Here is a 15,741-nt window from a genome sequence, read left to right as displayed (position 1 = left end):
TGGGAATAGAAAAGAGAATAAGTACACCTCTTTCTCAGCTATGCATGGTACTTTCACAAAAACTGACCATGTATCAGGACACAAAAACCTTACAAACAAATTCAAAAGAGCAGAAATATTAAATGCATCTTTTCTGACCATAATGCAATAAAATATATCCAAAAAAGGACATTTGAAACATGAATAGAAAATTACTTGGAAACCAAATAAAATTTTAAAAATTAATTAGAAATTCAATTTAAAGAAATAATGAGTCAAAGAACAATTTGCAGAAACAATCAACAAATTCATCAAAAGGTAATGACATGCAGCCAAAGCAGTATTTAAGGGAAATTTTATATTCTAAATACCTATATCAATAAAGGAGAAAAAAACCAGATCATTAAATTAGGCCTATACTTTTTAAAAAAGCTAAAAACTCCAACCAATTAAAAACTCCCAATTAAATACCAGGATAGAAATCCTGGAAATCCAAGGAGATTAACTAAACTGAAAGAAAAAAACCATTAAATTAATAAATAAAACTTGGGGCTAGTTTTTTTTAATAAAATAGATAAATCAATGCCTAATTTGATTTTTAAATTGGAAAACAGAAAATCAATGTATCAATATAAAAAATGAAAAAAAGCAAATTCACAACCAATGAAGATGAAATGAAAATGATTATTGACATCTATTATGCCCAACTATGTGCCAATAAATGTGACAAACTTAATGGAATGAATGAATATTTACAAAAATACAAATTTTCCAGAATAAGAGAATGGGAAACAGAGTACCTATTTTGGAAGAATCAATTGATCAAATCATAAATGAGGTCTTTAATGAAAATAAAATCTATAGCCAAACGGATTTACAAGTGAATTCTATAAAACATTTAAAGAATATTGAATTCCAATAAAGTATTTTCTGGGGGGAAAGACTCTCTAAAGAAGTCTTTCCAAATTCCTTCTATGATGCAAAAAATGGTCTTGATATATAAACTAGGGAGAATCAAATCAGAGAAAGAAAACTACAGACCAATTTCCCTAATGAATATTGATGCAAATGTTTTAAACAAAATAATAGCACAGAGATTAGAGCAAGTCTGAGTTTGTACTAGGAATGCTGGACTGGTTCAATATTAAGAAAACTATAACCATAATTGACCACATATATCAACAACAAAAATAACAAAAACCACACGATTATTTCAATAAATGCAGAAAAAAACTTCTGACAAAATATCACCCATTTCTGTAAAAATAAATAACAAATACTAGAAAGAAAATAGAGTTTTCCTTAAAATGATAAAGTAAAATTATTTAAAACCAAGAGAAAACATTATTGAAAGTCAGCAGTGAAATAAGGATATCTATTATCACTATTACTATTCAATATTATACTAGAAATGCTAGCTATAGCGATATGACAAGAAAAAGAAATTGAAAGTATAAGAATTGGGAATGAGAAAATAAAACTATTAATTTTTGCAGATGATATGATGATTTGCCTAGAGAATCCTACAGTCAACTTAAAAAAAAAACAACAAAAAACACTAATTGATGGGGCAGCCAGATGGCGCAGTGGATAAAGCACTGGCCCTGGATTCAGGAGGACCTGAGTTCAATCCAGCTTCAGACACTTGACACTTACTAGCTGTGTGACCCTGGGCAAGTCATTTAACCCTCACTGCCTCCCCCTCCCAAAAAAAAGTAATTGAAATAATTAACAATTTTTTCAACGTTGCAGAATATAAAATCAACCCACACAAATCATAAGGATTTCTGTATATTATATTACCAACAAACTCCAGAAGGAAGAGACAAAAAGAGAAAGCCCATTTAAAATAACTACAAGTAATATAAGGCTTGGGAGTCTACTGCAAGGTACATGTAGGAATTATATGAACACAATTACAAAATGCTCTTCACACACACAAATCTAAATAATTAGAGAAATATTATTTTTCATGTTAGTTCCAACCAATACAATAAAATGATAATACTACCAAAATTGATTTACTTATTTAGAGCTATACCAAATTGCCAAAGCACCGTTTTATAGAACTAGAAAAATAATAACAAAATTCATATGGAGGAACAGAAGGCCAAGAATAACAAGGGAATCAATGAGGGAAAATGTGAAGGAAGGGTTCCTATCAGTATCAGATCTCAGCTGATACCATAAAGCTGTAGTAATCCAATTTGGTACTGGATAAGAGGTAAATAAAAAAGGTACATAATAAACAGAAGCAAACGATTTTTGATAACCCAAAGATACTATCTCTTGGGGCAAGAACTAACTTTTTGTCAAAAACTGAACTTGAAAGTAGTCTGGCAAAAACTAGGCATAGAATAAGATCTTTATTGTATACCAAAATAAGCTCAAAATGAGTGCATGGTTTAGACATAAAGAATGATATCATAAGCAAATTGGTGGAACTGGGAAGACAATACTTCTCGGGTCTTTGGATGAGAAAGAGTTCATGACCAAACAAGATATAGAAAGGTTGGGGCAGCTAGGTGGTGCAATGGATAAAGCACTGGCCTTGGATTCAGGAGGACCTGAGTTCAAATCCAGCCTCAGACACTTGACACTAGCTGTGTGACCCTGGGCAAGTCACTTAATGCTCATTGCCCCACCAAAAAAAAAAAAAAAAAGATATAGAAAGGTTCACAGGAAGTAAAATGGATAACTTTGATTACATCAAATTAAAGTGTTTCTCACAAACAAAAGCAATGCAGCCAAAATTAGAAGAAAAGCAGAAAACTGGGGAGAATCTTTGCAGCAAGTTTTCCTGATAGTGATCTCACTTTTGTATTTTCAGGTCACTCCCCTTCCTTCTTCAGTGAGTTCAGTATCTCACTCATAATTTTTCTTTCCAACTCCTGTTTTTTTTTTTTTGGGGGGGGGAGCAATTAGGGTTAAGTGACTTGCCCAGAGTGACACAGCTAGTAAGTGTCAAGTGTCTGAGGCCAGATTTGAACTCAGGTCCTCCCGAATCCAGGGCCGGTGCTTTTTCCACTGTGCAACCTAGCTGCCCCAGTGATCTCACTTCTAAAATATATAGGAAACTGAGTCAAATTTATAAGAATAAAAGCAATTCTCCAATTGATAAATGATCAAAGGGCAGGAATAAGGTTTTCAAAGCTATGAATTATCATATAAAAATGTTCTATATCACTAATTATTAGAGACGTACAAATTAAAACAAGTCTGAAATACCATTTCATATCTACTGAATTGACTAAAATGACAAAAAAAAATGAAAAATGCTAGAGGGAGAGACAATGTGGGAAAACAGGTATACTAATGCACTATGAATTAATGATCTGTAAATTAATCCAATCATATTGATAAGCAATTTAGAACTATGCCCAGAAATTCATTAAAGTGTAAAACCTTTGACCTGGTAATACTGCTACCAGAGCTATACCTCAAAGATATCGACAAAAAAGGAAAAGGACCCCGATATGTACAATATTATTTATAGCAACTCTTTTTGTGATGGCAAAGAATTAGAAACTGAGAGAACACCCATCACTTGAGGAATGACTGAACAAGGTATTTTATATGAATGCGATGGAACGACAAAGGGGGTGGTTTTGAAAAAAACTTGGAAACAGAACTGATGCAAAGTGAAGTGAACAGAACCAGAAGAAAAATATATACAGTAACAACAATGTTATCAAGATAATCAACTTTGAAATACTCAGTAACTCATCAACACAATGGTGCACTACAATTCCAAAGGACTCATGATGAAAAATGCTATTCGCCTCCAAAAAGATAACTGATACCCTCAGAATATAGGTTGAAGCATATTTTTCTTGTTTTTTAAACATAGCTAATGCAGAAATTTGTTTTGCATAACTACAGATATTTGAAATAGGTTTTCTTTTTCTTGCCTTCTCAGTGAGTAAGAGTGGAAGAAGATTTGAAACTTAAAGAAAAGAAAAGAAAATGGCTGAGAGAGAGAGAGAGAGAGAGAGAGAGAGAGAGAGAGAGAGAGAGAGGGAGAGGAAGGGAGAGGGAGGGAGAGAGAGAAATAGAGAAAATGAATATCTCATTGGGCAATTAAAAGAGACAAAATCATCATCACCTGACTTGATTCATAGCCTTTTGGTCTAAAACATAATATCATGAATATTCTCTAAATAAATTCATAAAATATCACATGATCCTTTGTAAACAAAGAACTAAAAACCAGTCTACCCAAGATCTGGTTGGCCATAAATCAGTATCGTATAGAGTCCTTGGTCTAGAATGCTTTTAGAATAGACATAGAGGGAAAAGGCTGATTAGAATTGGCAAGACTTTTATTTTTCCTCTAAGTGCCTCTATTCAGTTCAAAGTTGCCATTCAGAGAGAATGGAAAATCTGTTATATGGCACAATATTTGAATATAGCTCTATATATGGAAGTGGTGTATACTTCAGGAAATGCTTGTCAAGAAAAATACACAGGCCAAGCATGTATTAAGAGACAACAGATGGGCAGCCTAAGGGGTGCACTCCAACCTGTACAATATTAGAAAACTTATATTAAAGGGTCCAACAAAATGGGTAGATTTCCTGTGGTGGATTTTAGAGAATCACAGAATTTTAGAGTTGGAAGGGACCTCAGAGGTCACTTTCTACAACCCATATAGGACATTAATCTCCAATTTCTGACCCTATGTGACTGTCTGATAAGTGATCATGAAATCCCTACTTGAAGATAACCAATTAGGGGAAACCCAACATCTCCTGAGTTAGGGCATTCCAGTCTTGTACAGCTATGATCATTAGGAAGTTTTTCCTGCCTCTTTGTTATTTCTACCCAATGGCTTTGCTCTCTGGAGCCCAAAAGAAAAAGGCTAAACCCTTCTCCACATGAAAGCCCTCCAGAAACAATAGCCATCTTTACCATGTTTTCCCCTTAACATTTTCCTCTCCAGGGGGCAGCTAGGGGGCACAGTGGATAAAGCACTGGCCCTGGATTCAGGAGGACCTGAGTTCAAATCCAGCCTCAGACACTACTTGACACTTACTAGCTGTGTGACCCTGGGCAAGTCACTTAACCCGCATTGCCCCACACACACACACACACAAAAAGCCAAAAAAATATTATCCCCTCCAGCTAAACATCTCTTATTCCTACAATTGATCCTCACATGGCATGGACTTAAGGTCTTTCATCATCTTGGTTCTCTTCTGGGTGTTCACCAGCTTAACAAAATCTTCCCTAAACTGTGGCATCCAGAATTGTACAGAATAATCCATATGTTCTCTAACACACAGTATAGAGGAAATGTTGCTTCCTTGTGCCTAGAAGCCATAAAATCTTAATGCAGTATTGACTTATAATGAGTCTATGGTCTACTAACATCCCCAAATCATTTTCAGGCAAACTGCTATAGACATCTGCCCCCTACCATCTTGTACTTGTGAGGCTGATTCTTTGTGACCAAGTATAAGTTTTTACAAGTATTACTCATGAATTCCATTTTATTAAATCCAATCTAATGCTCTAACTTTTCAAGATCCTTTTCATCCTCCTGCTTCTGTCAACTAATGTATTAGCTATCCCCCAACACTGTATTATCTGTACATTTGATAACTAAATAACAACTGCATTATACTGCTATGCAGGCAACCATAGACTTCACAGTAACCCTAGAGATTATGGATAAATCTTCTAACTCAGCCCTCGAGAGAGGTAGTATGGAATTTTCCATTTTTATCCACATCACCTTCCTCAAGTACTAAGTTACAAGAGCCACTTTGTCTTTTTACTTCCACAGTTCTCCCTATTACACCAGGATCTTCACAAAATCACAGAATATTAGGGTTGAAAGAGACCTCAGAGGCCATTTAGTTCTTTTTAAAATATATTTACTTTATTCTTATCATAAGAAAGAAAACAAGCATTTCCATAACAAAGTGGGATAGAAAGAGAGCATTGTCCTGAGATTGCCAATATACTATGTACAACTTGGCTATTTCTTTCAGATATACCATCTATTTATCATGCAAGTTTCTTTTTTTTTTCCCTTACCCTCCCCCCCGCCCAACTCTGAGATGGCTACCACTAGACAAAAATCTGTATGTGTGTATACATAATGTACATATATATGTATGCATATTTATGTGTCTATGTCTGTGTATTTTTCTATATTAGAACTGCTTCTTCCTTCATAGACTCTGCAATAAATTTCGGTATTTGTTATAGTCAGAATAACTTGGTTGCTCAAAGTTCTTCTTATAACAATACTGATGTTACTGTATAGAATGTTCTCTTGGTTCTGCTAATTTTTTGCTCTTCATTATTTCATGGAGATCTCCCCATGCTTACCTAAAATCACTGAGTTCATCATTTCTTATAACAGAGTAATATTCCTTCATGAACATGTAACACAATTTGTTCAGTCACTCCCCAACTGATGTGCATCCCTGGGATTTCCAGGTCTTTGCAGCTATAAATATTTTAGAATATGTAGGTTCTTTTCCTTTTTCCCTAATCATCTTGGGAAACAATCCTAAAAGTGGTATTGCTGGGTCAAAGGATATAGGCAATTTAATAATTCTTTGGGCATAATTCCATATCTTTATTCAAAATGGTTGGATCCATTCACAGATCCACCAACAATGAATTAAGGTGTCAATTTTTTTTCCACATTCCCTCCAACATTTGTTACTTCCCCCTTCTATCATTTTAGCCACTCTGATAGATATAAAATATCTCAAAGTTGTTTTAATTTGAACTTCTCTAATTAGTAATGATTCAGAGCATTTTTTCATATATGTACACATTGTTTTGAATTATTTGTTGGCAATCTGCCTGTTCATATCCTTTGACCATCTATCAATTGGGGAATAACTCACAGATTTTATATGATATCTTTATATATTTGATGTATAAGACCTTTATCTGAAGAACTGTCTATAAAATCCCTCCCCCCCAGTTTTCTCTTTCCTTCTTATCTTGGCTACATTCATTTTATCTGTACAAAACCATTCTAATTTAATGTAATCAGAATTATCCATTTTACATCTGACAATGCTCTCTATACCTTGTTTGCTCATAAATTGTTCTCCTATCTATAAGTCTGATAGGTAACGTGCTATATTTTCTTCTATCTCCCTTTATATCTAGATCATGTATCCATTTTGAACTTATATTGGTATATAAGATATCTATGCCTAATTTCTGCCAGGCTGCTCTCCAGCTTTCCCAACAATTTTATCCAAATAATGAATTCTTATCCCCAAATCTTAAGTCTTTATGCTTGTCAAACACTAGGTTATAATATTCGTTTTCTATTGAAGATTGTATGTCTATTCTCTTCCACTGATCTACTTTTTTGTTTCTTAGCCAGTACCAGATAGTTTTGATAACTACTGCCTTATAATATAGTTTAACATCTGGTACTGCCAAACCTTCTTCTTTGACATGTTTTTCCATTAGGTCCTTTGATATTTTTGACCATTCATTCTTCCAAATGGATTTTATTGATTTTTCCTAACTCAGTAAAGTATTTTTGGCAATTTAATTGCTATGGCATTGAATATGTAGATTAATTTTGGTTAAATTGTCATTTTTATTACATTGACCCTGCCTATCCATTAATTTTTGTTTTGTTGTGGTTTTTTGTTGTTGTTGTTGTTCTTGTTTTTTGTTTTTGAGGGGTTTTTTGGGGTTTTTTTTGGCAGGGCAATGAGGGTTAAGTGACTTGCCCAGGGCCACACAGCTAGTAAGTGTCAAGTGTCTGAGGCCGGATTCAAACTCAGGCACTCCTGAATCCAGGACCGGTGCCTTACCACTGCACCATCTAGCTGTCCCCTGTACATAAGTTTTTTAATGGTTTTGTTCATAGAGACCCTGGATGTGTTTAGGTAAGTGTATTCCCAGGTATTTTATATTATCTAGAGTTATTTTAAATGGGGGATGTCTAAGTATCTCTGCTTGCAGGATCTTATTGGTGATGTATAGGCATGCTGATGGCTTATATGGGGCTACAGGCCATATAATTCAACCTGGATCTGAACATGAATTCTTTCTACAACATCCCCAACAGGTGGTAGGCTAGGCACTGTTTAAAACTTTTCAAATAAGAGGGAATTTCCCTACCACATCCCCAGATAGCTGATGCCACTTTTGCATAGAATTGTTAGGCAATCTTCCCTTACAACAAGCCTAAAGTTATTTATGCAACTTTTGCTTATTTCTGCCTTTGGGGGCCAACTCCCTCTTCCACATGATTATCCATTATTGGCACATTTGCTAATAGTGGAAAAGCACTTTCTCTGAAAATACCCTTTCTGTCTACTGCCATTCCCTAATAGGTTCTAGAACTTCCCTATTGAACTTAACTGGCAGAAATATATGTTGTCAAAAGCATTTATACAATTAGTGAACCAAAGCACATTTTCATGTAGGAATTGAGATTTTTAGAATAGTACTCAGCATATTATACAGCCACAGCAAAATCATATTTTAGACTAAAATGGATGCAACACCTGCTTAGCACATACTCTTTTGAACAAGGAAAAGGCAACACATCATTTTCCCAAATCTAAGGGTAGCCTAAAACTTCTCTCAGTAAAAGATAACAATAAACATGACCAAGATAGAGGTTAGGAGTAATAATAAATAAAACATCTTTGTTTGAATTGGAAGAAATATAAAAAGCCTTTCACCTAATAAATTGGTATCAATATCGTGGCTTTAAGTAATTAATTTTATGTATATTACATTGTAATATATATATATATAAGATGTATCCTAAAAGATTTTATTGTGGACCTATAGACCAGGGAAGGAGGTGGGACAGTTATGTAAAGATAGTATAAGATAACAGATAGCCCAAGTTCTGCACTGGTATCCATGGAAAAGTAAAAGAAGCACAGAAAAATCCTTGAATATAATAGGCTATGCCTCTGTGGAAGATTTTTTTTTAATGGGCAAGAACTGCATATGATGAGAAGGCACAGAAGGATGAGAAGATGGGAAAAGACCAATTATAATTAGATTAAGGATCCATTTAAATACTGGAGTATTGGGTGAGGGGGTCCTTTCAAAACTCTCTTTCTTATTTTAGAATTATAGTCTATATTTAAGAGCAGTCTATAGAAACTACTCATTCCTTAGTTATCAAATATTTTCTGGTTTTGCCCTCACCACTGACATTACACAAGAAGCTATCCTTTTAAAAATGTTATTATATAGGGGAAAAAAGACTTTACCATGGTCTCCGACAAAGATGACATTAACACAACGATGTAGTTTCAGTTGTTTCAGTCCATCCATTAACTGTCCCACAGTTTTGTCAATTTCCCTCAGAGGATTTGTCATCTGTAAAAATGGTTAAGAACAACAAAGTCAGTTCTTGTCTCTCTGCTTCCTTTTTATCATTTCTCACTGATCTCCCACCTTAGAAAATTCTGGAGGGTAACCTTCTGTATCAAGAAGCAGAGCTTTGGCTAGAAAGATTTTCCCAGTAATTATTAAAAAAACTATGCTGAACACTTCATGCTAACTCATATATATGTATTTGTGTATATGAAAATACACACACACACACACATATATATATATATGAATTACTAATAAGGAGGAAATTTTTGTTTTTAAAGATGTACTGGCTCTTGTTTTTTTTTAAAGGAGAGTTTAAAAAATATCATTTAAGGATGAACAGAAATAGCTAAACATTTGAAGCTCCCAAGGGACCATGAGAGATAGGAACCAGGAAAAACAAGATGATCAACAAAAGAGAAGATTAAGGGTTGGTTTTTTAAGGATGTTTCAGCACCAAGGACAGCACATGGTACATAGTAGGACATCATCAATACAATGGGATCCATTCAATTTTCCAAAGATCTTTGATATCATTTTCATGAAAAGAAAAGAAATTCAGTGAATACCAACAGTGGAAGATTTCCTAAAAATACATATAATCATTTTAACATGCTAATTCTTTCTGCTTTATTTTGAAAATAAAATGTGTCCCTGAAGAGTCATGGTGTAGTTGATAGCACACTGGACATAAGAGTCAAGGAAAGCCAACTCTGAATTAGGCACTTAACTCTCTGGGTTTCTCTTTACAGATGACTCTAAAATGAAGGAATTACACTAAATGACTTCTAACGTCCCTTCCGGCTCCAAATCTATGACTTTATGAGCAGTTTTAAGCAAAGGTAAATTATTGGTTTGTTTTATATGGTTTTTTTGGTTCATCCTATTGAAGAAAAGAAGAAAACTCAAAGTCCACTTTTTTGAAGAATGTTTCCGGACGAAAAGGACCTCAATCTGATCCCTTATCCTATTGCTTCCCTTAAAAGTTTGAATCTGTATGCACACAGGTCTGGCTTCTTTCAGTTTCAACTATTAAATAAGATGGTTTCCAGACAACTTCTCAAACATGTATATGATAGTATATTTTACAAATTTTATTATTTAGCTACACTTATACAACTTTTGGAATATCACAAGACATCACGGATATAATTCTCATTCAAATAATATGCTTACTTGATAATTATCTAAAAGCTACATTCTATTAGTATCTCCTTAGATGAATTAAGACCTCCTATTCCAGTGGGAAGATTTAATCCTTCAAGATGGGATTCAGTGTCTGAAATTCTCTTTCAAAGTAAATGTCACTGAAAGTTTCAACCAGAAACCTGAGGAAAGAACTCCAGCTACTCCCAGATGTGCTGACTGATAGTGTCCTTCTGACAAAACCCTGCTTAAAATTGTTGTCTAAAGAAAAAGGAACTAAATATAAAGAGTTTGTCAACTCACTGTTGCTGCCATCAGTAAATTAAGAATTCTTCCCTCCAAAGAGTGCCAAGAATACAGACCTAGGTAAACAGGTCTAAGTTTTGACTTTGCTTTTTATGATATACTAACTCACAAGAAGTTTGAGGTTTCATGTACAAAAAGAAGAAAATGAACCTTTGGGTTATTTTGAATGTTCTGGCAATGTAGATATTGCCCATCAATGCAAGATTACACCAACAATACCCTCTCTTGATTATTCTTTATTGCTGCCTCTAGCCTTCAGGTTCTAACCTGAATGTGTGTTTGGTTACAAAGTTGTGAAATTATTTAAGTCAACTGTTTTACGGAGTTTTCTCCTTTTGAGGTCAAACTACCCTTGGTTTCTTCCTCCTTCACTCCCTGTTAAAAGGATGCCATTATTTAAGACTGAGCAAGTAACAATTTTCTTTGGAAAGAAAACTTAGAAAGTTCCTTTTGTCACAGGATCTAAGTTGGGGCAAATTTTGAAATGCTTCAACTCAAAGCAATAGTTTTCTGAATATGTTTTTTTTTATTCAGATGCTAAAACTATTTAATAGAAGCAAGATGGTAATGGGGAGAAGCATGCTTTTCTAACTTGACGAGCATTCAAAAAGTCCTTCAAGAAAGCTTTTTTTTATGGTATCCATCTGAAGCAGGAAGATAGCCTTGTGTACCAGGCTCTTTGGACCCTGAAAGCCAGAAGGGCCCTGATTTGGGGGTGGGGTGGGGCAATGAGGGTATAGAGACTTGCCCAGGGTCACACAGCTAATAAGTGTCAAGTATCTGAGGTCAGATTTGAACTCAGGTCCTCCTGAATCCAGGGCCGGTGCCGTCCAGCTGTCCCCAGGACCCTGAAAATTAAATAAAACTTTGGGCAGACTCCCCAGCCACAAAGTAGTACTAGCATTCTAAGGTACCAAGGAAAACCTTCACTCTGGCCTCCCTGGCATAAAGCTTTGGAACAATAGGTCAACTTACTTTATCTCGACGGGCTTCCGCAGCATAATGGGTCATCCTATGTATTTTTCTTCTTCGTTTCTTTGGAGAAGCAACTGGTCTTTCCTGTCTCCTCTTAGGAGTTAGCTTCCTCTTAGGTCTCTTAGCCGGAGTAAGAGGGGAGCCATAACTACTCTCCTGTACTGGCGGAGAGAGATGTCTGGACTCAGAAGAAGCCTGTCACCCCCCCAGGGGCAGAGAGTACAGCTAACCCTTTGCCATTTGATGTCAGCAGATTCTTGGCCAGAAAGAAAAAGGCTTCTTAGGTGATAAGGAAGTTGGTACAAGGGACAATTTAGGGGCTCTTGCAAAGAGGAACCCCCTAAATTGTTCTTGCTGGCAGAGTAGCAGCTTTTGCACTAATAGCATGAGTCTAAAGGGATTCTGTAATTGAAATGAATTTAAGGAACTTATGAATAAACGCCCATGTGGATTTCTATTAGCAAAGGAGGGTAACATTACAGAAAAAATCAGAGGGGAAGTTAAAGAATTACTCATTTGGTTATATCAATTAGCTGATATTTCACAGTCTGTGAAGGGTTCCCTTAGTTATAGAGTATATCCCATCTGAATAACTGGTTCATCTGGGTGCTGGGTTTTTTAAGTTCCAAAATTTTTCTTTTAAAATTAGGGAAATTCTAAGAGAAAATCAGTAAGCCCTTTTAATTTCTGATACTGCCTGGAGGAAATAATCAACTTAATATTTTTCCTACCAGAAACCACCTTCTTTAGAGAAGGCATAGCAAAGTTATTGCTATGTGGAAAGCATTGTGGTGCAATGGAAAGAATACTAGACTTTAAGAGAAAGGTCCTAGCTTCTAATGTTATCTCTGTTACTACAACCAGTATCATCTTGGATAAGTTTCTTTGCTTCTCTTGGCCTCAATTGCTTCCTTTATATATTAAGAGGGTTGGACTAAATGGCCTGTAGGGGTCCATTCTAACTTTAAGTCTATGTTCCAATAGGCTAAGGGCTACATAGAGTAAGACCCACTTTAGGATCTAGTAGGTTCCTGTCATGATAATGGTCACCTTTGTTGGCAAGTACCAACAAAAAACATATTCCAAGAGTGGATTATCCATAGAGGTAAAAAAAAAATCATTTTTAGTCTTTAAGAAGCCTTGATATAAACTCAGGACAGCATATCAGAAGCACAGGATAGAGAATATATCACTGCTATTATGGCCTCTGTATCTGATCCTTAGATGAAGAATTTATAGGTCTATGGCTAGCAATACAACATTTTTTAATATGCCAAAATGTCTCTTTACAAATTGCAGAAATTCTAAGACAAAAATCATTAAGTGCTTTTAATTTTTTATGACCCCTGGAGGAAATAATCTGCTTAAATATTTTCTACCAGAAGCTACCTCCTTTGGGGAATTGGTAGGGGGTAAGGGGGAGAAGAGTCAGTGGAGAACAGCTGCGGAGATCTGGTTTTGAGAACTGAGAGAACAATGATAGCTAACTGATCCTTTGGGACTCCTAATCACTGAAGTAAAATGGGCACCCTGCTTTGTTTGTGCTACAAAAGTAAATTTGAAATGCCATTTATTTTTGGGCTGTCTAGCTGATTTTTCTTGGTTGGGCTGGTCACAGAGACATTTGAATGCAAGAGGGGAAAAGGGGAAGAATAATGTTAGTGTATCTAGGGAGGCAGGGAAGATCTGCCATGCTAATTCATCATTTTCAGGACAAGCAGTTGCAAAAGGAGATTCTGTTTGCCACTCATCCTTCTCGTGGTTGGAGATTTTGGAAGGCGCAGCCCCAGACTTCGGTTTTTTAAATGCTTCAAGCTTTCAGGCAAGTCCCAATGAGAAGAGTAGCAAGAAGGAAAAAGAGGAGTTTCTCATTTCATGGTTCCCAAACACATTCAGCAAGAGCTCAGATCTGCCCATCAGACTCCAGGCCATTTGCAAGAGACCTGTACATTCTGAAGACTCCTAAGAGTCTTTCCAAGACAGCATGTTAGAGGAGCAGCAAGAACAGGTTTTAGTTGGAACAGGTTTTGGTCCAATGATTACAGTTGCATAAGTTTCCTCCTTGGAAAGTTAGAGGGAGAAGAAAGCTAAGTTCTCATTAACCAGCCATTCTCTAGCCTCACTTGAGAAGAATTAGCCTAAGGTTATTGAGGGTGGAGACAAAGGGAGGACTATTGGCCCTGCTTTCAAAAGTACCGCTAGGCCATCTGAGGAGGGTAGTAACTAGCCAGCCAAAGCTCTGCCTCTCGACCTGGAAGGGCAACCTACCAGAGTGTCACTGAGGAAGCACAGAAGGTAAAAGAAAGATCGCAGAAATCCAAAAGCAAGCACATGTCTGAACATTCACCAGTACACTGTGAAACCAGGAGCAAAACTCTATTGCAGGAGTACTAAATTTGATAGGATAATTAAGTATCTCTTTCATGAGAACCTTGATAACCTGTAGTCAAACAAAGAGCCAACTTGAACTTCACAAATAAGCAATTTGTATTCCAGGGTGTTGTTTTTGTTTTGTTTTGTTTTGTTTTACCAGACATAACTTGAAATTCATTTTCCATGTCTGTTCCTTTATTTTAAATCAGAAAATCATACTTTACCTTATAAAAATCCTTCAGATCGTCAATTCCTTAGATGGACCAAGTAATCATTGTAAAAATATATTAGGAGAAGACAACTTTCATTTGCTATAATCTTGAGCCCAAAGCACATATTTAACAGCAGAAAGATTTTGCTGAGTTGTTTTAGTTTTTCATTTCACATGGATAAATTTCTTATAAAAGTCTTTACTACCTTCTTCATTTGTTGAACTATCCCTTAAAATATAGAACTAATAACCCAACAGGAACTATGCTTACCCAGTTAAATATTAGAAGGTGAAATAAGCCACCTATTGTATGTATGTAGATGACAATCATTCATTTGTCATCTATGCTTCATAAGAATGAGGTGGGCACCCATTGAAGAAAGAGCCTGGACTGGCTGCATTCATGAAGTTTGGATGTCACTTACTTGTAACCATGCTTAATTCAACTGACCACTTTGACATTTTGTTTCCACATCTGTAAAATGGGGATACTAATACACTCTCCCACCATCAGTATGTACTGTTGTATATGCCTATTCTAAATAATGTGAGCTTGGCTTTATTCAAGGAATTCTCATGGAATATCAGAGAATCTACGAGTCTCCAACAACAAACATTTTCAAAGATACTAGCAATGAAAGAAAAAATTTAGATTCTCAGGAAAAAAACCCTCACAGCCCTAAAAGATGAAAGAAGGGTAAAAAACCATAAATACATCAAAATGGTTAAATTTGCAAAATCCAGTGTTTAGAAAATGTCTATGCTGAAATACCAGTACAGAATATCATTTGACACTAAAATACCACCCCCAAATTCTCATGGCCTTCTCTTAGAATTTGAAATTACATCTATAGGCCTTGTAAGAGAAAGTCTATAATCAAAATTCTTGGATACCTAATGAAAGGGATATGGAACAGCTCTCAAATAGATTAATTCTAATGTAAAACTCTCTTTAGTTTAAGTTCTTCTTTAAAAAAGGAGTTTGGGTATCTGTCCATTCTTCATCAGCGCCTCCCTTCTCTACCCTCTACTCCTCAATCTAAATCCAAAGTTTGCTCCAGCAATTCAACAAGTATGGGAGTGCTTTGCACATAGCAAGCATTTGACACATATTTATTATGCCAGATTGAAAGCTATATTGTAGTGGACACACCAGACTTTACATCAGAAGGACTAGGTTGCAGTCCAGCTTTTCCACATACAAGCTATTTGACCATTGACAAATCATTGGAATTTTCCACATTTTAACTTCTTCATTCATAAAACAAGTTTAATATGTACCCTATCTACCTTACAGGGCTATCATAAAGGTCAAATGAAATTGTGTATATGAAGCACTTTTTAATTCTAAGGTAAGTGTTCAACCTATGATTTCACTAGTTTAGGGAACTCTGTGGCAAGGACGCTCCCTC

General features: G+C 35.6%; 1 protein-coding gene across 3 annotated transcripts in view; it reads right to left on the bottom strand.

Moving 5' to 3' along the window:
* Positions 1-15,741, bottom strand: part of ENPP2 (ectonucleotide pyrophosphatase/phosphodiesterase 2) — a 176,983-nt gene that overhangs the window by 57,103 nt on the left and 104,139 nt on the right. For all 3 annotated transcript variants that reach the window (XM_043967723.1, XM_043967717.1, XM_043967713.1), the window contains exon 12: positions 9,210-9,318. In XM_043967723.1, coding sequence (XP_043823658.1) covers positions 9,210-9,318 — 109 coding nt within the window. The remainder of the gene's footprint in view (positions 1-9,209; positions 9,319-15,741) is intronic.

This window comes from Dromiciops gliroides, chromosome 1 (genome assembly GCF_019393635.1).
Source record: "Dromiciops gliroides isolate mDroGli1 chromosome 1, mDroGli1.pri, whole genome shotgun sequence".
NCBI classification, from domain to species: Eukaryota; Metazoa; Chordata; class Mammalia; order Microbiotheria; family Microbiotheriidae; genus Dromiciops; species Dromiciops gliroides.
Note: the sequence above shows the minus strand (reverse complement) of the source record. Positions and strands in the feature narration are given on the sequence as shown.